The following is a 24035-nucleotide window of genomic DNA, read 5'->3' on the forward strand; positions in this document are numbered from 1 at the left end:
GGTCCATGGATGTGAGTTTTGGTGTATTTGTGGGAGACGGTGAGCTACGAGGATTCCTCTACTCCACCATCTTGGCTGATCCCCCACCCCCCTTCTTTTAAAGCTGTACACTTTATCGAACTGGTCTCAAGTCAGTGTACAGGTAAACCCTGGCTGCCTCCATGCCTCAGCCTACTCTCAAGGGGACCAAAAGCCTTCATACATCTCAAGTTTGGGGACAAAAAAGGGGGGCTGATCATTCAAAATAAAACAAAAGCAAGACTTAATGTAATTTTTTTTTTTGGAGACCATCACTTACACAAAAGCAATGCCATCACCCTCCCCTGTGTGGATTTAGGCAAGGACTGGCCCTTCTCCTTAGAGAAGTGGGGCAGCTTTCAGGAAGGCAAGGGACTTCCTATAACAATGCATCTTACATTCGAAATGACTATTTTAAAAAATGTACGAAGTCCTCAGCCACAAGGTAGAACTTTGGGGATGGTTGATCCAACTGCCTGCTGTCACCTTCACTGTTCCAGTTTTTAAGTCCTGAGTCAGTACCAAAAAAAAAAAAATATTCAAAAGAAAAAAAAATAAAACTATGCCAATCTCGTCACCTTTTCTGTGCAAGTTAGGTTTTGTCATGAAAAGGGTGGAAGGTAACTCAGTCCGCCTAGAAGCACTTGCGGTGGACGATGGAGGGACCAAACTCATCATACTCTTGGTTGCTGATCCACATCTGCTGGAAGGTGGGCAGTGAGGCCAGGATGGAGCCACCCATCCACACGGAGTACTTGCGCTCAGAGGGCGCAATGATCTTGACCTTCACCGTGCTGGGGGCCAGGGCAGTGAGCTCCTTCTGCATCCTGCCGGTGATGCCGGGGTACATGGTGGTCCCACCAGACAGCACCGTGTTGGCATAGAGGTTCTTGTGGATGTCCATGTCACACTTCATGATGGAGTTGAAGGTAGTCTCGTGGATGCCACAGGCTTCCAGGCCCAGGAAGGCAGGCTGGAAGAGAGCCTCAGGGCAGCGGAAGCGCTCGCTGCCAATGGTGATGACCTGACCATCGGGCAGCTCATAGCTCTTCTCCAGGGAGGAGCTGGAGGCGGCAGTGGCCATCTCCTGCTCCAAGTCCAGGGCGACGTAGCAGAGCTTCTCTTTGATGTCACGCACGATTTCCCGCTCGGCCGTGGTGGTGAACCTGTAGCCACGTTCCATGAGGATCTTCATAAGGTAGTCTGTCAGGTCCCGGCCAGCCAGGTCCAGACGCAGGGTGGCGTGGGGGAGGGCATGCCCCTCGTAGGTGGGCACAGTGTGAGTGACCCCATCACCAGAGTCCATCACAATGCCAGTGGTGCGGCCAGAGGTGTACAAGGACAGCACAGCCTGGATGGCCACGTACAAGGCTGGGGTGTTGAAGGTCTCGAACATAATCTGAATCATCTTCTCACGGTTGGCCTTGGGGTTCAGTGCGGCCTCAGTCAGCAGCAAGGGGTGCTCCTCTGGGTCCACGCGCAGCTCATTATAGAAGGTGTGGTGCCAGATCTTCTCCATGTCATCCCAGTTGGTGACAATGCCGTGTTCAATGGGGTACTTGAGGGTCAGGATGCCTCTCTTGCTTTGGGCCTCATTACCTACGTAGGAGTCCTTCTGGTCCATGCCTACCATGACGCCCTGGTACCGGGGGCGTCCCACGACGGAGGGGAAGACGGCCTGGGGGGCATCGCTGCCCGCGAAGCCGGCCTTGCACATGCCGGAGCCACTGTCAACCACGATTGCAGCAGTATCGTTATCCATGGCAAACTGGTGGTGGAGTAGACCAGTGGCAAAGGTGGAGCGGTGAGAGGCCTGTGCTGTTGGAGTGGACGTGGTCTCAGCTGTCATCTTGAAGTTTCTTGACCCACTCGTGCAAGAAGGTATGTAAGACACACCTAAGAAATAATGTATATTAGGTTTTCAATGTTGACATAAGGTTATTGAAAAGGTAAAAAATTAATTTAATTGCCACAGAATTATGAGAAATTAAGTCTTTTATATTTCAAGATCACTGTAGTATTCACTGAAAACATTTTTAGCATTTAGGGAATGAATGCTATTAATTTCTTCTGTTTCCAAAATTAGTTTGGTTTGTTACCTCATGCTAATGTTTAAAAGCCTTTCTATGAGAGAATCATCAAAAAATTAGCTATCCTAAAAAAAAAAAAAGCTAGTGCTTCCATACAGAAATTAATCTCATTTGAGTAACAAATGCCAATTCAACAGATAGTCTTGATGTCTGACAGTTGTGAGGAGTGGCTGTGGTTTACCCCAGTTCTAGCCCCTTCCTGCTTCCGGAATTCTCTGCAGTGGCAATGATCTAATCTTGCTTCAGTGCAAACATATGACGCCATCTGAAAGGAGTTCTCTCAAGTTTCCTCATCAGTTCCCAGATCACCTATCACCTTTTTTTCTCTTTCCTTTCACTGTATCCTTCCCTTTTCAAAGGTAGCTCTAGATCTGTGGTCTTAATTCTTCCCCCCTTTTATATTCTTTTGATGGATTATCCCCACCACTTCTTTTTTCTCTCTGCTTAATGGCAGGAACTTACATCGGTAATTTCTGCTTCAACTCTTTGCCTCCCTCTGGCTATAAACGTGCTCAGAAAGAAAAACAAAATTACGCTTTTCCTTGATGCTTTATGTCTTGAGTTCTCTAGTGGCTCTTCTCCCAGATTTCTCTAAACACAAATCTACCCTCTTGCTATTCTGAGCGTGGTCTCAAGACAAGCAACAAGAGTGTCAGCTTAGAACTCATTAGAAATGCAGAATCTCAGACCTACTGTTCAGAATGCACACTTTTCAATGGGTCCCCAGGTGACTAGTTAAAATTTGAGACAGTCTCATCTATACCGAGTCTACTCGACTTAACTGATCCTTCTGAAAAATCTAGCCTCAAGTGCCCACTATAACACTTCTCCAAATTGAAACTGCATTAGAAGTTGCAAACTTTCTAATGGACTATTTATCGGGAAACAGCTTCCCTGCCCCCCTCACCCCCCATAACACACCCTGCTCTCTTCCTCTTCCTTATTCTCTTTTGGCGTAGGTGACACCATCCAGTAAGGCAGCAACACACTACATGACATGAAGGTCCAGACATTTACAGCTACCCACATCTGCCTGTGTTCACCCACGGCAGGTAAAACCCAGCTCTGCGTGATCAGGCACCTCAGTCCTCACTGCCTGCCTAACAATGAGGAATATGGGGACAGTGGGAACATTCGTGCTTCTCGGACAAGCTACAGTGCTGGAAGCTCACTTCAGGTCCATCTCACATTTCAGACACTTTCTTTTTCCAAAGAACTGATCTACCTTCCCACCCTCTCCCACAGGCCCCTACCTCCTTTCCCTTCATTTACTGCCTGTCCCCTCTGCCACTCTCATTCTTCATCCCCTCTTTCCTGCCTCATTTTCTGACTGTCCTTAGGTCACAGAGCATCCTGAAATGAAACAATTAAGCTCCTTAAATGGCACTCTCAATTTAATCTGTCGTTGACACCTAAGTTATAAAATTTACCTCCTTTTCTCATTTTTCCCTCACTATACCTTCACCGGGTGATTTTTCTTTGGCTTTTAGAATATATCAGAATTCATGTTGGAAATCAACATTCTGTCAGATGGCTTTTTAATAAAATACAGGTCTTACCTTCTACTTGTCCACTTAATATATTTTTTCCTGTTTGACCTGCAGCTCCAGATGAAATATCCACATACATTTGTGGTAGACTCTCAGAGATACTCTGTTAAAATCAATATTAATAATGAGTCACATAAAGAATTCCTAATCCCTAAGAAAATCCCTGCATTTCAAAACTTAAAAAAAAAGCCTTCCTATTTTAAAAGCAATTTAGACTTAAAAACAAGAGAAGAGTATCTTGGGAAACCAAACATATAAATAGAAAACTTCATATACATTTTCTAGAATAAGCCTATCTTTTATTTTCATTTGGCTTTTGATTCAGTAAGCTGAACATGGAAAGCCAGAGCAAGTATTTTCACAGGCAAAATATTGACTTATATTCACATTTCAACAAAGAATTAACTTCAAAACACCTAACTTCACTCTACATTCCCCCACAAAAATGAAGATATAGTTAAAAATAAGTATTTTTGTTGGTAAAATTGAATTGCTTTGTAGTATATGTGAAACTAACATGGTAAATTGACCACACTTCAATAAAAAAGCAAAACTTAAAATGCACTTATTTTAAAACAAGTACTTTCATAAATATACTTCCTATAAATTTAAAATATTTCTAACGACAGATACAGATTTAGTATTAAATTGAGATCCTTGACATGAAAACAAACCTTGGAGACTGTCACATTGAGTACTGACAGAACACTGTAGAAGCTGCTTCATTTCAGTAAACAATGGCTTAGCACAATCTTATTATTTGATAAAACTTTTATAGTTAGGAAAACTAGTTGAATAAAGTAGCAAAGTAATAAGAAAAACATTGATGCCTTAATAACAGCGGAATCTTTAAGTACAGTTATGCAATTCTTCAAAAAACTACAAGGATTTCTCTCTGTCCAGAGTGTTCCTTCCCTGGGCCTTCACGTCACTGGCTCCTTCCCGTCCTTCCCTTGGCAGCTTTGGTCACATTCTGATCTGTGCCAACTAAGTGAATTCCACTCTTACTCCACACCCATCATAACTACAGACACGCCCCTTCTGTCAAAAACCAAAGTTCTCCACTTCCTTTACCTGAAGGACTTACTGTGACTGACAGAGGATTCCTGTTTACTTGTCCTTCTGTTCCTACCACTACAGCCTAACCCCTCAACCCTTCGGTCAGTTCAGTGTCTTAACTGCCTGGCACGCAGTTGGTGTTCAGAAGCAGGAATTCCTTTAAGGTCAAAACATCGAAAATCTCAAGATGCCCACAAGCACCAAATCACTCTATACCTATCAGAGATCTCCACTAATAGTCTACTAAAACACGACATACCCCCATTTTAATGAGAACTCCACATGCCCACTCTAACTTTCCCATTCTTAACTATCCACTGCCATTTTCTTGTCCTTCAGGTGTCAAAAAGTGTCCTCAGCACTTAGTAAGTCATTCATTGTCACTGTGATCATCCTGTCTTACACTTTATAGCACCATTTACAGATGACATCTTTTCACATTTGTTACATTTGTTCACTGCACACACCTCAGAGTTAAGTGCCAGTGCCCTTTTACCAACAAGGCCACTGACATTCAATCAGCTCCAACAAGTTTTTCCAAGACCCCACAGCTTATGCATGACAGAACAAAGATGCCAACATATCTGCTGACTTGAAATACAGTGCTGTGCCACTAGGCAGCACCTGTCTAGATCCAAGAGTTCAGGGTCAATTTACCTCTCTTCACAGCTGTCAGCTTAGAACACTCCACCATTGTTACTTACAATACTTCAACTACGGTCACGATTAAAGTACAACATGCAGGCCACACTAACTATCCCATATGGGCTGTCCTCATTACAATGTCACTAACCCAAACTGTTGGTATACTAACCCCACATATTTACTAATCTTCACCATGCTTTTGATTTACATGAAACTATCCCTGCAGATCTACTTGACAAGAAAACTGTAATATTTCCAACTCACAGGCATTTGCTTTTGAAGGTCAAATTGGCAAAAACATAAAACAAAACACAACAATATGAAAACAGTCTTCTTTTTGACCCAAAACATTTTTCTCTGAATATGCCTTGAGAGTTGGACAAATCCATTTATTAGAAACACACACAATTGGTCACAGGCTGAAAAAGAATAACTCTCTAATTTTTAGAGAAAACAGCTCAAGAAGTCAAATCGATTCCATAGGACAAATAAGCATTGCTTTCTGGGCTATAAACACTGGTTTCATTAGGTAACACTGGAAAATTAACAAGAGGGTACTAGGTACTAGTAAGACCATTAGCACTCAAAGAATTTCTTAATGGAAGATTCAAAAACATAAGAAAAATATGGATGGGAAAATGCAAAAAGAGAAACTAACCTCAAAGCATACCTTCACTTATGTATTAACAAAACTAGTTAATATTTAAGGGCAATACTACTAATAATAAAAATAGAATACTACCTCTAAACGAGAAGATGATTCTGTATCTTCCTGGATACCTGAATGAAAAGATGAAATGTTACATATAAAACTAAGGCACAGACACATAAATGAGAATACTTACAAATTAAATTTTGAACACACATATACATCAACTGTCACTCATGCATATTACTATATAATAAAGCAGAAAAGCCTCTTTAAAAAGTTGTACCATTTTCTGGACGAAAAACATCATCAAACATGGGACAGTTATAAAGATAGATGTTAAATGGAAACCATTAAAAACAAATGGTCAGAACATATACATTTACAAACAGCAGAATTTCATAATATTTTTTTGAGAACTGAAAACTGAACCGAATATTACTACCTGTAATGCATACATTCTATCTCTTACTGAGCTAAAAAATCCACCCTGGCACACTACGTATTACGATAGAGAAAAAAACTATCATGCATGTTCATCAACTTACTTAATGTACAGCTTTTTTCTGTTGCAGTAACAGACGTCAAAGAGCCATGATCGGCTAGTTCCTCTGGAGCAATGTGAACCGACTCAGAAACATGAAGTGATCTGTCAATTTCAGGCCCAGTCAAGACTTCCTATGAACAAACACACACACAAAAACAAGAACCAAAAGTTACAAACAATTAACATAATACACATGGACTTTCAGTAAAATAGTCACCAGGACAACAAGTACGCACGCCACCTCTCAGATCATAAGCCCTCTCCCCTGGGAGGAGCTGCCGATACACATAAAAGGGAGGCCCTTCTCTCGACTCTGCCACCGGGAGGGAGCCAGGAAGACGACTCGCCACGCAGAAGTCTGACCGCTCTCCAACCCAGGGCGGAGGCATACGGCGAACGGCACAAGGGACAGGAGAGCCCGTGGCAGGTCGCTAGGTCACGGAGCGCTGGGAAGCCCGCACTGGGTCTTCAGAGACACAACCCAGTGCACACAGGGGGAAGCGAGGGCGCTTCCGGGGAAGGGCAGCCTGGGCCAAAGGCTGCGGGGTCAAGCATCAGAGGAAGTCGCAAGGGAAACTACAGCACTGTTACTGGCGATGGGCTGGAAAAGGGCAAAAGCCCCTACACTCAAGGCCAGACATCCCCTGGTAACTTTCAGATCAGGATGGCCACAGGAAAAAAAGCCAAGATCAAACGACGACAGGAAAGCACCTGACTGCCACAGGGCTCTGTCCGCCTCCAGCGTCCCCTCATAAACGCTAACGGAAAAGAACTGGGCCGCACCACGTAGATACAGACACCCGTTTCACGAGGTGAGTCTCCAAAGTTACTGCAGGTGCGTCGGTCGTGCAGTCACACGACGTGAAGCACCCGGTAACTGTAGGAGGTGTGCACTGGGATAAACCCTGTAAGCCCGCAGACCTTCCCGGGCAAATGCAAACTTGGGGACGCAGGCTCAAAGCACCCAGGCGTCCCCGCTGCAGCGTGCCCTGACGCTTACCTACCGAACGAAGGAGAAGAACAGTGACAAAGGGAGACGGTACCTCTTTATCAGAAAAGAAATCGGCCTCGTCCGGTTCTCCGCTTTGGGGCACTGTCACGTGGCCTGTAAGAAGGAGTCACACGTACATTAATGGGGACACGAACCTCTGGGGACTTCAAACCCCCCCCTCCTCTCCTCACCTATCCCCAACTCATGCGTGCTTCAGTGCAACCAAGGGGCACAAAAGGAGGTCAGGGGGCTAAAGCGCTTCCTGGAAGGAGAAGCGCCGTCGTGCTGGGATCTCTGTGAGGACAGGTGGCAAAGGCCAACCGCCCAAAAGGGGACGGATACTGTGCCAGGACCTACACCTTCCAGGTGTTTCACAGTAGGCGTTCTGTTTAAGGGAGGCAGTGGGCATCGAATCCAGGAAGTCCTGCAGGCTAAGCATGCATTCACTCTACCGCAGAGCTGCACTGCTCCCTCCGAAAATTGAGTTTCTGGACAGACGCCTGATCAAGCCAAGAGAGGGACAGCAAAGCCCCAGACGTGTACACTAGCTTACCGAACGTGTCAGCTGGGCCAGCTCCATCAACACAGCTCAACGTGTCATGCGCTGTTACTGGCCCTGGAGCAAGTCCAAACGTCTGGCTATCGGTTGCTGGCTCAGTCGCCAACCCCTAGGAACACAGAGGGCAATTAAACAAGAACCGAACGCCAGAAACCATCACATTCACGCACGGGCTCTTTCCCCCACTTAGTCATGGGGACAACAAGTACGCACGCCACCTCTCAGATCATAAGCCCTCTCCCCTGGGAGGAGCTGCCGATACACATAAAAGGGAGGCCCTTCTCTCGACTCTGCCACCGGGAGGGAGCCAGGAAGACGACTCGCCACGCAGAAGTCTGACCGCTCTCCAACCCAGGGCGGAGGCATACGGCGAACGGCACAAGGGACAGGAGAGCCCGTGGCAGGTCGCTAGGTCACGGAGCGCTGGGAAGCCCGCACTGGGTCTTCAGAGACACAACCCAGTGCACACAGGGGGAAGCGAGGGCGCTTCCGGGGAAGGGCAGCCTGGGCCAAAGGCTGCGGGGTCAAGCATCAGAGGAAGTCGCAAGGGAAACTACAGCACTGTTACTGGCGATGGGCTGGAAAAGGGCAAAAGCCCCTACACTCAAGGCCAGACATCCCCTGGTAACTTTCAGATCAGGATGGCCACAGGAAAAAAAGCCAAGATCAAACGACGACAGGAAAGCACCTGACTGCCACAGGGCTCTGTCCGCCTCCAGCGTCCCCTCATAAACGCTAACGGAAAAGAACTGGGCCACACCACGTAGATACAGACACCCGTTTCACGAGGTGAGTCTCCAAAGTTACTGCAGGTGCGTCGGTCGTGCAGTCACACGACGTGAAGCACCCGGTAACTGTAGGAGGTGTGCACTGGGATAAACCCTGTAAGCCCGCAGACCTTCCCGGGCAAATGCAAACTTGGGGACGCAGGCTCAAAGCACCCAGGCGTCCCCGCTGCAGCGTGCCCTGACGCTTACCTACCGAACGAAGGAGAAGAACAGTGACAAAGGGAGACGGTACCTCTTTATCAGAAAAGAAATCGGCCTCGTCCGGTTCTCCGCTTTGGGGCACTGTCACGTGGCCTGTAAGAAGGAGTCACACGTACATTAATGGGGACACGAACCTCTGGGGACTTCAAACCCCCCCCTCCTCTCCTCACCTATCCCCAACTCATGCGTGCTTCAGTGCAACCAAGGGGCACAAAAGGAGGTCAGGGGGCTAAAGCGCTTCCTGGAAGGAGAAGCGCCGTCGTGCTGGGATCTCTGTGAGGACAGGTGGCAAAGGCCAACCGCCCAAAAGGGGACGGATACCGTGCCAGGACCTACACCTTCCAGGTGTTTCACAGTAGGCGTTCTGTTTAAGGGAGGCAGTGGGCATCGAATCCAGGAAGTCCTGCAGGCTAAGCATGCATTCACTCTACCGCAGAGCTGCACTGCTCCCTCCGAAAATTGAGTTTCTGGACAGACGCCTGATCAAGCCAAGAGAGGGACAGCAAAGCCCCAGACGTGTACACTAGCTTACCGAACGTGTCAGCTGGGCCAGCTCCATCAACACAGCTCAACGTGTCATGCGCTGTTACTGGCCCTGGAGCAAGTCCAAACGTCTGGCTATCGGTTGCTGGCTCAGTCGCCAACCCCTAGGAACACAGAGGGCAATGAAACAAGAACCCAACGCCAGAAACCATCACATTCACGCACGGGCTCTTTCCCCCACTTAGTCATGGGGACAACAAGTACGCACGCCACCTCTCAGATCATAAGCCCTCTCCCCTGGGAGGAGCTGCCGATACACATAAAAGGGAGGCCCTTCTCTCGACTCTGCCACCGGGAGGGAGCCAGGAAGACGACTCGCCACGCAGAAGTCTGACCGCTCTCCAACCCAGGGCGGAGGCATACGGCGAACGGCACAAGGGACAGGAGAGCCCGTGGCAGGTCGCTAGGTCACGGAGCGCTGGGAAGCCCGCACTGGGTCTTCAGAGACACAACCCAGTGCACACAGGGGGAAGCGAGGGCGCTTCCGGGGAAGGGCAGCCTGGGCCAAAGGCTGCGGGGTCAAGCATCAGAGGAAGTCGCAAGGGAAACTACAGCACTGTTACTGGCGATGGGCTGGAAAAGGGCAAAAGCCCCTACACTCAAGGCCAGACATCCCCTGGTAACTTTCAGATCAGGATGGCCACAGGAAAAAAAGCCAAGATCAAACGACGACAGGAAAGCACCTGACTGCCACAGGGCTCTGTCCGCCTCCAGCGTCCCCTCATAAACGCTAACGGAAAAGAACTGGGCCACACCACGTAGATACAGACACCCGTTTCACGAGGTGAGTCTCCAAAGTTACTGCAGGTGCGTCGGTCGTGCAGTCACACGACGTGAAGCACCCGGTAACTGTAGGAGGTGTGCACTGGGATAAACCCTGTAAGCCCGCAGACCTTCCCGGGCAAATGCAAACTTGGGGACGCAGGCTCAAAGCACCCAGGCGTCCCCGCTGCAGCGTGCCCTGACGCTTACCTACCGAACGAAGGAGAAGAACAGTGACAAAGGGAGACGGTACCTCTTTATCAGAAAAGAAATCGGCCTCGTCCGGTTCTCCGCTTTGGGGCACTGTCACGTGGCCTGTAAGAAGGAGTCACACGTACATTAATGGGGACACGAACCTCTGGGGACTTCAAACCCCCCCCTCCTCTCCTCACCTATCCCCAACTCATGCGTGCTTCAGTGCAACCAAGGGGCACAAAAGGAGGTCAGGGGGCTAAAGCACTTCCTGGAAGGAGAAGCGCCGTCGTGCTGGGATCTCTGTGAGGACAGGTGGCAAAGGCCAACCGCCCAAAAGGGGACGGATACCGTGCCAGGACCTACACCTTCCAGGTGTTTCACAGTAGGCGTTCTGTTTAAGGGAGGCAGTGGGCATCGAATCCAGGAAGTCCTGCAGGCTAAGCATGCATTCACTCTACCGCAGAGCTGCACTGCTCCCTCCGAAAATTGAGTTTCTGGACAGACGCCTGATCAAGCCAAGAGAGGGACAGCAAAGCCCCAGACGTGTACACTAGCTTACCGAACGTGTCAGCTGGGCCAGCTCCATCAACACAGCTCAACGTGTCATGCGCTGTTACTGGCCCTGGAGCAAGTCCAAACGTCTGGCTATCGGTTGCTGGCTCAGTCGCCAACCCCTAGGAACACAGAGGGCAATGAAACAAGAACCCAACGCCAGAAACCATCACATTCACGCACGGGCTCTTTCCCCCACTTAGTCATGGGGACAACAAGTACGCACGCCACCTCTCAGATCATAAGCCCTCTCCCCTGGGAGGAGCTGCCGATACACATAAAAGGGAGGCCCTTCTCTCGACTCTGCCACCGGGAGGGAGCCAGGAAGACGACTCGCCACGCAGAAGTCTGACCGCTCTCCAACCCAGGGCGGAGGCATACGGCGAACGGCACAAGGGACAGGAGAGCCCGTGGCAGGTCGCTAGGTCACGGAGCGCTGGGAAGCCCGCACTGGGTCTTCAGAGACACAACCCAGTGCACACAGGGGGAAGCGAGGGCGCTTCCGGGGAAGGGCAGCCTGGGCCAAAGGCTGCGGGGTCAAGCATCAGAGGAAGTCGCAAGGGAAACTACAGCACTGTTACTGGCGATGGGCTGGAAAAGGGCAAAAGCCCCTACACTCAAGGCCAGACATCCCCTGGTAACTTTCAGATCAGGATGGCCACAGGAAAAAAAGCCAAGATCAAACGACGACAGGAAAGCACCTGACTGCCACAGGGCTCTGTCCGCCTCCAGCGTCCCCTCATAAACGCTAACGGAAAAGAACTGGGCCACACCACGTAGATACAGACACCCGTTTCACGAGGTGAGTCTCCAAAGTTACTGCAGGTGCGTCGGTCGTGCAGTCACACGACGTGAAGCACCCGGTAACTGTAGGAGGTGTGCACTGGGATAAACCCTGTAAGCCCGCAGACCTTCCCGGGCAAATGCAAACTTGGGGACGCAGGCTCAAAGCACCCAGGCGTCCCCGCTGCAGCGTGCCCTGACGCTTACCTACCGAACGAAGGAGAAGAACAGTGACAAAGGGAGACGGTACCTCTTTATCAGAAAAGAAATCGGCCTCGTCCGGTTCTCCGCTTTGGGGCACTGTCACGTGGCCTGTAAGAAGGAGTCACACGTACATTAATGGGGACACGAACCTCTGGGGACTTCAAACCCCCCCCTCCTCTCCTCACCTATCCCCAACTCATGCGTGCTTCAGTGCAACCAAGGGGCACAAAAGGAGGTCAGGGGGCTAAAGCGCTTCCTGGAAGGAGAAGCGCCGTCGTGCTGGGATCTCTGTGAGGACAGGTGGCAAAGGCCAACCGCCCAAAAGGGGACGGATACCGTGCCAGGACCTACACCTTCCAGGTGTTTCACAGTAGGCGTTCTGTTTAAGGGAGGCAGTGGGCATCGAATCCAGGAAGTCCTGCAGGCTAAGCATGCATTCACTCTACCGCAGAGCTGCACTGCTCCCTCCGAAAATTGAGTTTCTGGACAGACGCCTGATCAAGCCAAGAGAGGGACAGCAAAGCCCCAGACGTGTACACTAGCTTACCGAACGTGTCAGCTGGGCCAGCTCCATCAACACAGCTCAACGTGTCATGCGCTGTTACTGGCCCTGGAGCAAGTCCAAACGTCTGGCTATCGGTTGCTGGCTCAGTCGCCAACCCCTAGGAACACAGAGGGCAATGAAACAAGAACCCAACGCCAGAAACCATCACATTCACGCACGGGCTCTTTCCCCCACTTAGTCATGGGGACAACAAGTACGCACGCCACCTCTCAGATCATAAGCCCTCTCCCCTGGGAGGAGCTGCCGATACACATAAAAGGGAGGCCCTTCTCTCGACTCTGCCACCGGGAGGGAGCCAGGAAGACGACTCGCCACGCAGAAGTCTGACCGCTCTCCAACCCAGGGCGGAGGCATACGGCGAACGGCACAAGGGACAGGAGAGCCCGTGGCAGGTCGCTAGGTCACGGAGCGCTGGGAAGCCCGCACTGGGTCTTCAGAGACACAACCCAGTGCACACAGGGGGAAGCGAGGGCGCTTCCGGGGAAGGGCAGCCTGGGCCAAAGGCTGCGGGGTCAAGCATCAGAGGAAGTCGCAAGGGAAACTACAGCACTGTTACTGGCGATGGGCTGGAAAAGGGCAAAAGCCCCTACACTCAAGGCCAGACATCCCCTGGTAACTTTCAGATCAGGATGGCCACAGGAAAAAAAGCCAAGATCAAACGACGACAGGAAAGCACCTGACTGCCACAGGGCTCTGTCCGCCTCCAGCGTCCCCTCATAAACGCTAACGGAAAAGAACTGGGCCACACCACGTAGATACAGACACCCGTTTCACGAGGTGAGTCTCCAAAGTTACTGCAGGTGCGTCGGTCGTGCAGTCACACGACGTGAAGCACCCGGTAACTGTAGGAGGTGTGCACTGGGATAAACCCTGTAAGCCCGCAGACCTTCCCGGGCAAATGCAAACTTGGGGACGCAGGCTCAAAGCACCCAGGCGTCCCCGCTGCAGCGTGCCCTGACGCTTACCTACCGAACGAAGGAGAAGAACAGTGACAAAGGGAGACGGTACCTCTTTATCAGAAAAGAAATCGGCCTCGTCCGGTTCTCCGCTTTGGGGCACTGTCACGTGGCCTGTAAGAAGGAGTCACACGTACATTAATGGGGACACGAACCTCTGGGGACTTCAAACCCCCCCCTCCTCTCCTCACCTATCCCCAACTCATGCGTGCTTCAGTGCAACCAAGGGGCACAAAAGGAGGTCAGGGGGCTAAAGCACTTCCTGGAAGGAGAAGCGCCGTCGTGCTGGGATCTCTGTGAGGACAGGTGGCAAAGGCCAACCGCCCAAAAGGGGACGGATACCGTGCCAGGACCTACACCTTCCAGGTGTTTCACAGTAGGCGTTCTGTTTAAGGGAGGCAGTGGGCATCGAATCCAGGAAGTCCTGCAGGCTAAGCATGCATTCACTCTACCGCAGAGCTGCACTGCTCCCTCCGAAAATTGAGTTTCTGGACAGACGCCTGATCAAGCCAAGAGAGGGACAGCAAAGCCCCAGACGTGTACACTAGCTTACCGAACGTGTCAGCTGGGCCAGCTCCATCAACACAGCTCAACGTGTCATGCGCTGTTACTGGCCCTGGAGCAAGTCCAAACGTCTGGCTATCGGTTGCTGGCTCAGTCGCCAACCCCTAGGAACACAGAGGGCAATGAAACAAGAACCCAACGCCAGAAACCATCACATTCACGCACGGGCTCTTTCCCCCACTTAGTCATGGGGACAACAAGTACGCACGCCACCTCTCAGATCATAAGCCCTCTCCCCTGGGAGGAGCTGCCGATACACATAAAAGGGAGGCCCTTCTCTCGACTCTGCCACCGGGAGGGAGCCAGGAAGACGACTCGCCACGCAGAAGTCTGACCGCTCTCCAACCCAGGGCGGAGGCATACGGCGAACGGCACAAGGGACAGGAGAGCCCGTGGCAGGTCGCTAGGTCACGGAGCGCTGGGAAGCCCGCACTGGGTCTTCAGAGACACAACCCAGTGCACACAGGGGGAAGCGAGGGCGCTTCCGGGGAAGGGCAGCCTGGGCCAAAGGCTGCGGGGTCAAGCATCAGAGGAAGTCGCAAGGGAAACTACAGCACTGTTACTGGCGATGGGCTGGAAAAGGGCAAAAGCCCCTACACTCAAGGCCAGACATCCCCTGGTAACTTTCAGATCAGGATGGCCACAGGAAAAAAAGCCAAGATCAAACGACGACAGGAAAGCACCTGACTGCCACAGGGCTCTGTCCGCCTCCAGCGTCCCCTCATAAACGCTAACGGAAAAGAACTGGGCCACACCACGTAGATACAGACACCCGTTTCACGAGGTGAGTCTCCAAAATTACTGCAGGTGCGTCGGTCGTGCAGTCACACGACGTGAAGCACCCGGTAACTGTAGGAGGTGTGCACTGGGATAAACCCTGTAAGCCCGCAGACCTTCCCGGGCAAATGCAAACTTGGGGACGCAGGCTCAAAGCACCCAGGCGTCCCCGCTGCAGCGTGCCCTGACGCTTACCTACCGAACGAAGGAGAAGAACAGTGACAAAGGGAGACGGTACCTCTTTATCAGAAAAGAAATCGGCCTCGTCCGGTTCTCCGCTTTGGGGCACTGTCACGTGGCCTGTAAGAAGGAGTCACACGTACATTAATGGGGACACGAACCTCTGGGGACTTCAAACCCCCCCCTCCTCTCCTCACCTATCCCCAACTCATGCGTGCTTCAGTGCAACCAAGGGGCACAAAAGGAGGTCAGGGGGCTAAAGCACTTCCTGGAAGGAGAAGCGCCGTCGTGCTGGGATCTCTGTGAGGACAGGTGGCAAAGGCCAACCGCCCAAAAGGGGACGGATACCGTGCCAGGACCTACACCTTCCAGGTGTTTCACAGTAGGCGTTCTGTTTAAGGGAGGCAGTGGGCATCGAATCCAGGAAGTCCTGCAGGCTAAGCATGCATTCACTCTACCGCAGAGCTGCACTGCTCCCTCCGAAAATTGAGTTTCTGGACAGACGCCTGATCAAGCCAAGAGAGGGACAGCAAAGCCCCAGACGTGTACACTAGCTTACCGAACGTGTCAGCTGGGCCAGCTCCATCAACACAGCTCAACGTGTCATGCGCTGTTACTGGCCCTGGAGCAAGTCCAAACGTCTGGCTATCGGTTGCTGGCTCAGTCGCCAACCCCTAGGAACACAGAGGGCAATGAAACAAGAACCCAACGCCAGAAACCATCACATTCACGCACGGGCTCTTTCCCCCACTTAGTCATGGGGACAACAAGTACGCACGCCACCTCTCAGATCATAAGCCCTCTCCCCTGGGAGGAGCTGCCGATACACATAAAAGGGAGGCCCTTCTCTCGACTCTGCCACCGGGAGGGAGCCAGGAAGACGACTCGCCACGCAGAAGTCTGACCGCTCTCCAACCCAGGGCGGAGGCATACGGCGAACGGCACAAGGGACAGGAGAGCCCGTGGCAGGTCGCTAGGTCACGGAGCGCTGGGAAGCCGGCACTGGGTCTTCAGAGACACAACCCAGTGCACACAGGGGGAAGCGAGGGCGCTTCCGGGGAAGGGCAGCCTGGGCCAAAGGCTGCGGGGTCAAGCATCAGAGGAAGTCGCAAGGGAAACTACAGCACTGTTACTGGCGATGGGCTGGAAAAGGGCAAAAGCCCCTACACTCAAGGCCAGACATCCCCTGGTAACTTTCAGATCAGGATGGCCACAGGAAAAAAAGCCAAGATCAAACGACGACAGGAAAGCACCTGACTGCCACAGGGCTCTGTCCGCCTCCAGCGTCCCCTCATAAACGCTAACGGAAAAGAACTGGGCCACACCACGTAGATACAGACACCCGTTTCACGAGGTGAGTCTCCAAAGTTACTGCAGGTGCGTCGGTCGTGCAGTCACACGACGTGAAGCACCCGGTAACTGTAGGAGGTGTGCACTGGGATAAACCCTGTAAGCCCGCAGACCTTCCCGGGCAAATGCAAACTTGGGGACGCAGGCTCAAAGCACCCAGGCGTCCCCGCTGCAGCGTGCCCTGACGCTTACCTACCGAACGAAGGAGAAGAACAGTGACAAAGGGAGACGGTACCTCTTTATCAGAAAAGAAATCGGCCTCGTCCGGTTCTCCGCTTTGGGGCACTGTCACGTGGCCTGTAAGAAGGAGTCACACGTACATTAATGGGGACACGAACCTCTGGGGACTTCAAACCCCCCCCTCCTCTCCTCACCTATCCCCAACTCATGCGTGCTTCAGTGCAACCAAGGGGCACAAAAGGAGGTCAGGGGGCTAAAGCGCTTCCTGGAAGGAGAAGCGCCGTCGTGCTGGGATCTCTGTGAGGACAGGTGGCAAAGGCCAACCGCCCAAAAGGGGACGGATACCGTGCCAGGACCTACACCTTCCAGGTGTTTCACAGTAGGCGTTCTGTTTAAGGGAGGCAGTGGGCATCGAATCCAGGAAGTCCTGCAGGCTAAGCATGCATTCACTCTACCGCAGAGCTGCACTGCTCCCTCCGAAAATTGAGTTTCTGGACAGACGCCTGATCAAGCCAAGAGAGGGACAGCAAAGCCCCAGACGTGTACACTAGCTTACCGAACGTGTCAGCTGGGCCAGCTCCATCAACACAGCTCAACGTGTCATGCGCTGTTACTGGCCCTGGAGCAAGTCCAAACGTCTGGCTATCGGTTGCTGGCTCAGTCGCCAACCCCTAGGAACACAGAGGGCAATTAAACAAGAACCGAACGCCAGAAACCATCACATTCACGCACGGGCTCTTTCCCCCACTTAGTCATGGGGACAACAAGTACGCACGCCACCTCTCAGATCATAAGCCCTCTCCCCTGGGAGGAGCTGCCGATACACATAAAAGGGAGGCCCTTCTCTCGACTCTGCCACCGGGAGGGAGCCAGGAAGACGACTCGCCACGCAGAAGTCTGACCGCTCTCCAACCCAGGGCGGAGGCATACGGCGAACGGCACAAGGGACAGGAGAGCCCGTGGCAGGTCGCTAGGTCACGGAGCGCTGGGAAGCCCGCACTGGGTCTTCAGAGACACAACCCAGTGCACACAGGGGGAAGCGAGGGCGCTTCCGGGGAAGGGCAGCCTGGGCCAAAGGCTGCGGGGTCAAGCATCAGAGGAAGTCGCAAGGGAAACTACAGCACTGTTACTGGCGATGGGCTGGAAAAGGGCAAAAGCCCCTACACTCAAGGCCAGACATCCCCTGGTAACTTTCAGATCAGGATGGCCACAGGAAAAAAAGCCAAGATCAAACGACGACAGGAAAGCACCTGACTGCCACAGGGCTCTGTCCGCCTCCAGCGTCCCCTCATAAACGCTAACGGAAAAGAACTGGGCCACACCACGTAGATACAGACACCCGTTTCACGAGGTGAGTCTCCAAAGTTACTGCAGGTGCGTCGGTCGTGCAGTCACACGACGTGAAGCACCCGGTAACTGTAGGAGGTGTGCACTGGGATAAACCCTGTAAGCCCGCAGACCTTCCCGGGCAAATGCAAACTTGGGGACGCAGGCTCAAAGCACCCAGGCGTCCCCGCTGCAGCGTGCCCTGACGCTTACCTACCGAACGAAGGAGAAGAACAGTGACAAAGGGAGACGGTACCTCTTTATCAGAAAAGAAATCGGCCTCGTCCGGTTCTCCGCTTTGGGGCACTGTCACGTGGCCTGTAAGAAGGAGTCACACGTACATTAATGGGGACACGAACCTCTGGGGACTTCAAACCCCCCCCTCCTCTCCTCACCTATCCCCAACTCATGCGTGCTTCAGTGCAACCAAGGGGCACAAAAGGAGGTCAGGGGGCTAAAGCGCTTCCTGGAAGGAGAAGCGCCGTCGTGCTGGGATCTCTGTGAGGACAGGTGGCAAAGGCCAACCGCCCAAAAGGGGACGGATACCGTGCCAGGACCTACACCTTCCAGGTGTTTCACAGTAGGCGTTCTGTTTAAGGGAGGCAGTGGGCATCGAATCCAGGAAGTCCTGCAGGCTAAGCATGCATTCACTCTACCGCAGAGCTGCACTGCTCCCTCCGAAAATTGAGTTTCTGGACAGACGCCTGATCAAGCCAAGAGAGGGACAGCAAAGCCCCAGACGTGTACACTAGCTTACCGAACGTGTCAGCTGGGCCAGCTCCATCAACACAGCTCAACGTGTCATGCGCTGTTACTGGCCCTGGAGCAAGTCCAAACGTCTGGCTATCGGTTGCTGGCTCAGTCGCCAACCCCTAGGAACACAGAGGGCAATTAAACAAGAACCGAACGCCAGAAACCATCACATTCACGCACGGGCTCTTTCCCCCACTTAGTCATGGGGACAACAAGTACGCACGCCACCTCTCAGATCATAAGCCCTCTCCCCTGGGAGGAGCTGCCGATACACATAAAAGGGAGGCCCTTCTCTCGACTCTGCCACCGGGAGGGAGCCAGGAAGACGACTCGCCACGCAGAAGTCTGACCGCTCTCCAACCCAGGGCGGAGGCATACGGCGAACGGCACAAGGGACAGGAGAGCCCGTGGCAGGTCGCTAGGTCACGGAGCGCTGGGAAGCCCGCACTGGGTCTTCAGAGACACAACCCAGTGCACACAGGGGGAAGCGAGGGCGCTTCCGGGGAAGGGCAGCCTGGGCCAAAGGCTGCGGGGTCAAGCATCAGAGGAAGTCGCAAGGGAAACTACAGCACTGTTACTGGCGATGGGCTGGAAAAGGGCAAAAGCCCCTACACTCAAGGCCAGACATCCCCTGGTAACTTTCAGATCAGGATGGCCACAGGAAAAAAAGCCAAGATCAAACGACGACAGGAAAGCACCTGACTGCCACAGGGCTCTGTCCGCCTCCAGCGTCCCCTCATAAACGCTAACGGAAAAGAACTGGGCCACACCACGTAGATACAGACACCCGTTTCACGAGGTGAGTCTCCAAAATTACTGCAGGTGCGTCGGTCGTGCAGTCACACGACGTGAAGCACCCGGTAACTGTAGGAGGTGTGCACTGGGATAAACCCTGTAAGCCCGCAGACCTTCCCGGGCAAATGCAAACTTGGGGACGCAGGCTCAAAGCACCCAGGCATCCCCGCTGCAGCGTGCCCTGACGCTTACCTACCGAACGAAGGAGAAGAACAGTGACAAAGGGAGACGGTACCTCTTTATCAGAAAAGAAATCGGCCTCGTCCGGTTCTCCGCTTTGGGGCACTGTCACGTGGCCTGTAAGAAGGAGTCACACGTACATTAATGGGGACACGAACCTCTGGGGACTTCAAACCCCCCCCTCCTCTCCTCACCTATCCCCAACTCATGCGTGCTTCAGTGCAACCAAGGGGCACAAAAGGAGGTCAGGGGGCTAAAGCACTTCCTGGAAGGAGAAGCGCCGTCGTGCTGGGATCTCTGTGAGGACAGGTGGCAAAGGCCAACCGCCCAAAAGGGGACGGATACCGTGCCAGGACCTACACCTTCCAGGTGTTTCACAGTAGGCGTTCTGTTTAAGGGAGGCAGTGGGCATCGAATCCAGGAAGTCCTGCAGGCTAAGCATGCATTCACTCTACCGCAGAGCTGCACTGCTCCCTCCGAAAATTGAGTTTCTGGACAGACGCCTGATCAAGCCAAGAGAGGGACAGCAAAGCCCCAGACGTGTACACTAGCTTACCGAACGTGTCAGCTGGGCCAGCTCCATCAACACAGCTCAACGTGTCATGCGCTGTTACTGGCCCTGGAGCAAGTCCAAACGTCTGGCTATCGGTTGCTGGCTCAGTCGCCAACCCCTAGGAACACAGAGGGCAATTAAACAAGAACCGAACGCCAGAAACCATCACATTCACGCACGGGCTCTTTCCCCCACTTAGTCATGGGGACAACAAGTACGCACGCCACCTCTCAGATCATAAGCCCTCTCCCCTGGGAGGAGCTGCCGATACACATAAAAGGGAGGCCCTTCTCTCGACTCTGCCACCGGGAGGGAGCCAGGAAGACGACTCGCCACGCAGAAGTCTGACCGCTCTCCAACCCAGGGCGGAGGCATACGGCGAACGGCACAAGGGACAGGAGAGCCCGTGGCAGGTCGCTAGGTCACGGAGCGCTGGGAAGCCCGCACTGGGTCTTCAGAGACACAACCCAGTGCACACAGGGGGAAGCGAGGGCGCTTCCGGGGAAGGGCAGCCTGGGCCAAAGGCTGCGGGGTCAAGCATCAGAGGAAGTCGCAAGGGAAACTACAGCACTGTTACTGGCGATGGGCTGGAAAAGGGCAAAAGCCCCTACACTCAAGGCCAGACATCCCCTGGTAACTTTCAGATCAGGATGGCCACAGGAAAAAAAGCCAAGATCAAACGACGACAGGAAAGCACCTGACTGCCACAGGGCTCTGTCCGCCTCCAGCGTCCCCTCATAAACGCTAACGGAAAAGAACTGGGCCACACCACGTAGATACAGACACCCGTTTCACGAGGTGAGTCTCCAAAGTTACTGCAGGTGCGTCGGTCGTGCAGTCACACGACGTGAAGCACCCGGTAACTGTAGGAGGTGTGCACTGGGATAAACCCTGTAAGCCCGCAGACCTTCCCGGGCAAATGCAAACTTGGGGACGCAGGCTCAAAGCACCCAGGCGTCCCCGCTGCAGCGTGCCCTGACGCTTACCTACCGAACGAAGGAGAAGAACAGTGACAAAGGGAGACGGTACCTCTTTATCAGAAAAGAAATCGGCCTCGTCCGGTTCTCCGCTTTGGGGCACTGTCACGTGGCCTGTAAGAAGGAGTCACACGTACATTAATGGGGACACGAACCTCTGGGGACTTCAAACCCCCCCCTCCTCTCCTCACCTATCCCCAACTCATGCGTGCTTCAGTGCAACCAAGGGGCACAAAAGGAGGTCAGGGGGCTAAAGCACTTCCTGGAAGGAGAAGCGCCGTCGTGCTGGGATCTCTGTGAGGACAGGTGGCAAAGGCCAACCGCCCAAAAGGGGACGGATACCGTGCCAGGACCTACACCTTCCAGGTGTTTCACAGTAGGCGTTCTGTTTAAGGGAGGCAGTGGGCATCGAATCCAGGAAGTCCTGCAGGCTAAGCATGCATTCACTCTACCGCAGAGCTGCACTGCTCCCTCCGAAAATTGAGTTTCTGGACAGACGCCTGATCAAGCCAAGAGAGGGACAGCAAAGCCCCAGACGTGTACACTAGCTTACCGAACGTGTCAGCTGGGCCAGCTCCATCAACACAGCTCAACGTGTCATGCGCTGTTACTGGCCCTGGAGCAAGTCCAAACGTCTGGCTATCGGTTGCTGGCTCAGTCGCCAACCCCTAGGAACACAGAGGGCAATGAAACAAGAACCGAACGCCAGAAACCATCACATTCACGCACGGGCTCTTTCCCCCACTTAGTCATGGGGACAACAAGTACGCACGCCACCTCTCAGATCATAAGCCCTCTCCCCTGGGAGGAGCTGCCGATACACATAAAAGGGAGGCCCTTCTCTCGACTCTGCCACCGGGAGGGAGCCAGGAAGACGACTCGCCACGCAGAAGTCTGACCGCTCTCCAACCCAGGGCGGAGGCATACGGCGAACGGCACAAGGGACAGGAGAGCCCGTGGCAGGTCGCTAGGTCACGGAGCGCTGGGAAGCCGGCACTGGGTCTTCAGAGACACAACCCAGTGCACACAGGGGGAAGCGAGGGCGCTTCCGGGGAAGGGCAGCCTGGGCCAAAGGCTGCGGGGTCAAGCATCAGAGGAAGTCGCAAGGGAAACTACAGCACTGTTACTGGCGATGGGCTGGAAAAGGGCAAAAGCCCCTACACTCAAGGCCAGACATCCCCTGGTAACTTTCAGATCAGGATGGCCACAGGAAAAAAAGCCAAGATCAAACGACGACAGGAAAGCACCTGACTGCCACAGGGCTCTGTCCGCCTCCAGCGTCCCCTCATAAACGCTAACGGAAAAGAACTGGGCCACACCACGTAGATACAGACACCCGTTTCACGAGGTGAGTCTCCAAAGTTACTGCAGGTGCGTCGGTCGTGCAGTCACACGACGTGAAGCACCCGGTAACTGTAGGAGGTGTGCACTGGGATAAACCCTGTAAGCCCGCAGACCTTCCCGGGCAAATGCAAACTTGGGGACGCAGGCTCAAAGCACCCAGGCGTCCCCGCTGCAGCGTGCCCTGACGCTTACCTACCGAACGAAGGAGAAGAACAGTGACAAAGGGAGACGGTACCTCTTTATCAGAAAAGAAATCGGCCTCGTCCGGTTCTCCGCTTTGGGGCACTGTCACGTGGCCTGTAAGAAGGAGTCACACGTACATTAATGGGGACACGAACCTCTGGGGACTTCAAACCCCCCCCTCCTCTCCTCACCTATCCCCAACTCATGCGTGCTTCAGTGCAACCAAGGGGCACAAAAGGAGGTCAGGGGGCTAAAGCGCTTCCTGGAAGGAGAAGCGCCGTCGTGCTGGGATCTCTGTGAGGACAGGTGGCAAAGGCCAACCGCCCAAAAGGGGACGGATACCGTGCCAGGACCTACACCTTCCAGGTGTTTCACAGTAGGCGTTCTGTTTAAGGGAGGCAGTGGGCATCGAATCCAGGAAGTCCTGCAGGCTAAGCATGCATTCACTCTACCGCAGAGCTGCACTGCTCCCTCCGAAAATTGAGTTTCTGGACAGACGCCTGATCAAGCCAAGAGAGGGACAGCAAAGCCCCAGACGTGTACACTAGCTTACCGAACGTGTCAGCTGGGCCAGCTCCATCAACACAGCTCAACGTGTCATGCGCTGTTACTGGCCCTGGAGCAAGTCCAAACGTCTGGCTATCGGTTGCTGGCTCAGTCGCCAACCCCTAGGAACACAGAGGGCAATTAAACAAGAACCGAACGCCAGAAACCATCACATTCACGCACGGGCTCTTTCCCCCACTTAGTCATGGGGACAACAAGTACGCACGCCACCTCTCAGATCATAAGCCCTCTCCCCTGGGAGGAGCTGCCGATACACATAAAAGGGAGGCCCTTCTCTCGACTCTGCCACCGGGAGGGAGCCAGGAAGACGACTCGCCACGCAGAAGTCTGACCGCTCTCCAACCCAGGGCGGAGGCATACGGCGAACGGCACAAGGGACAGGAGAGCCCGTGGCAGGTCGCTAGGTCACGGAGCGCTGGGAAGCCCGCACTGGGTCTTCAGAGACACAACCCAGTGCACACAGGGGGAAGCGAGGGCGCTTCCGGGGAAGGGCAGCCTGGGCCAAAGGCTGCGGGGTCAAGCATCAGAGGAAGTCGCAAGGGAAACTACAGCACTGTTACTGGCGATGGGCTGGAAAAGGGCAAAAGCCCCTACACTCAAGGCCAGACATCCCCTGGTAACTTTCAGATCAGGATGGCCACAGGAAAAA

The 24035-nt window shown here is 53.2% G+C and overlaps 2 protein-coding genes across 2 annotated transcripts in view; both read right to left on the minus strand.

The window, feature by feature from the left end:
• Nucleotides 1-262: 262 nt before the first annotated feature.
• On the minus strand, nt 263-6681 carry LOC140685641 (actin, cytoplasmic 1-like). Its single transcript, XM_072937527.1, has 4 exons — nt 6560-6681; nt 6105-6142; nt 3668-3761; nt 263-1914 (listed from the first exon to the last, which is right to left on the minus strand). The coding sequence occupies exons 3-4, from the start codon at nt 3735-3737 to the stop codon at nt 653-655; spliced, it is 1332 nt and encodes a 443-aa protein (XP_072793628.1). The 5' UTR covers nt 3738-3761; nt 6105-6142; nt 6560-6681; the 3' UTR covers nt 263-652.
• The window catches only part of LOC140685994 (uncharacterized), a 93145-nt gene continuing 73942 nt past the window's right edge, over nt 4833-24035 (minus strand). Inside the window, exons 89-111 of the mRNA XM_072938381.1 lie at nt 23373-23487; nt 22872-22933; nt 21846-21960; nt 21345-21406; nt 20319-20433; nt 19818-19879; nt 18792-18906; nt 18291-18352; nt 17265-17379; nt 16764-16825; nt 15738-15852; nt 15237-15298; nt 14211-14325; nt 13710-13771; nt 12684-12798; nt 12183-12244; nt 11157-11271; nt 10656-10717; nt 9630-9744; nt 9129-9190; nt 8103-8217; nt 7602-7663; nt 4833-4874 (exon numbers count right to left, since the gene is read on the minus strand). Of these exons, the coding sequence (XP_072794482.1) occupies nt 4833-4874; nt 7602-7663; nt 8103-8217; nt 9129-9190; nt 9630-9744; nt 10656-10717; nt 11157-11271; nt 12183-12244; nt 12684-12798; nt 13710-13771; nt 14211-14325; nt 15237-15298; nt 15738-15852; nt 16764-16825; nt 17265-17379; nt 18291-18352; nt 18792-18906; nt 19818-19879; nt 20319-20433; nt 21345-21406; nt 21846-21960; nt 22872-22933; nt 23373-23487 (1989 nt within the window). The remainder of the gene's footprint in view (nt 4875-7601; nt 7664-8102; nt 8218-9128; nt 9191-9629; nt 9745-10655; nt 10718-11156; nt 11272-12182; nt 12245-12683; nt 12799-13709; nt 13772-14210; nt 14326-15236; nt 15299-15737; nt 15853-16763; nt 16826-17264; nt 17380-18290; nt 18353-18791; nt 18907-19817; nt 19880-20318; nt 20434-21344; nt 21407-21845; nt 21961-22871; nt 22934-23372; nt 23488-24035) is intronic.

This window comes from Vicugna pacos, chromosome 15 (genome assembly GCF_048564905.1).
Source record: "Vicugna pacos chromosome 15, VicPac4, whole genome shotgun sequence".
NCBI lineage: Eukaryota > Metazoa > Chordata > Mammalia > Artiodactyla > Camelidae > Vicugna > Vicugna pacos.

What these genes read in the sequence shown, in the direction of transcription:
- LOC140685641 (XM_072937527.1), bottom strand. Translation starts at nt 3,737, where the DNA reads ATGTATGTGGATATTTCATCTGGAGCTGCAGGTCAAACAGGAAAAAAT. An exon ending in ATTAAGTGGACAAGTAGAAG is followed by an intron (nt 1,915 to 3,667) that starts GTAAGACCTGTA and finishes ATTATTTCTTAG; the next exon opens with GTGTGTCTTACATACCTTCT.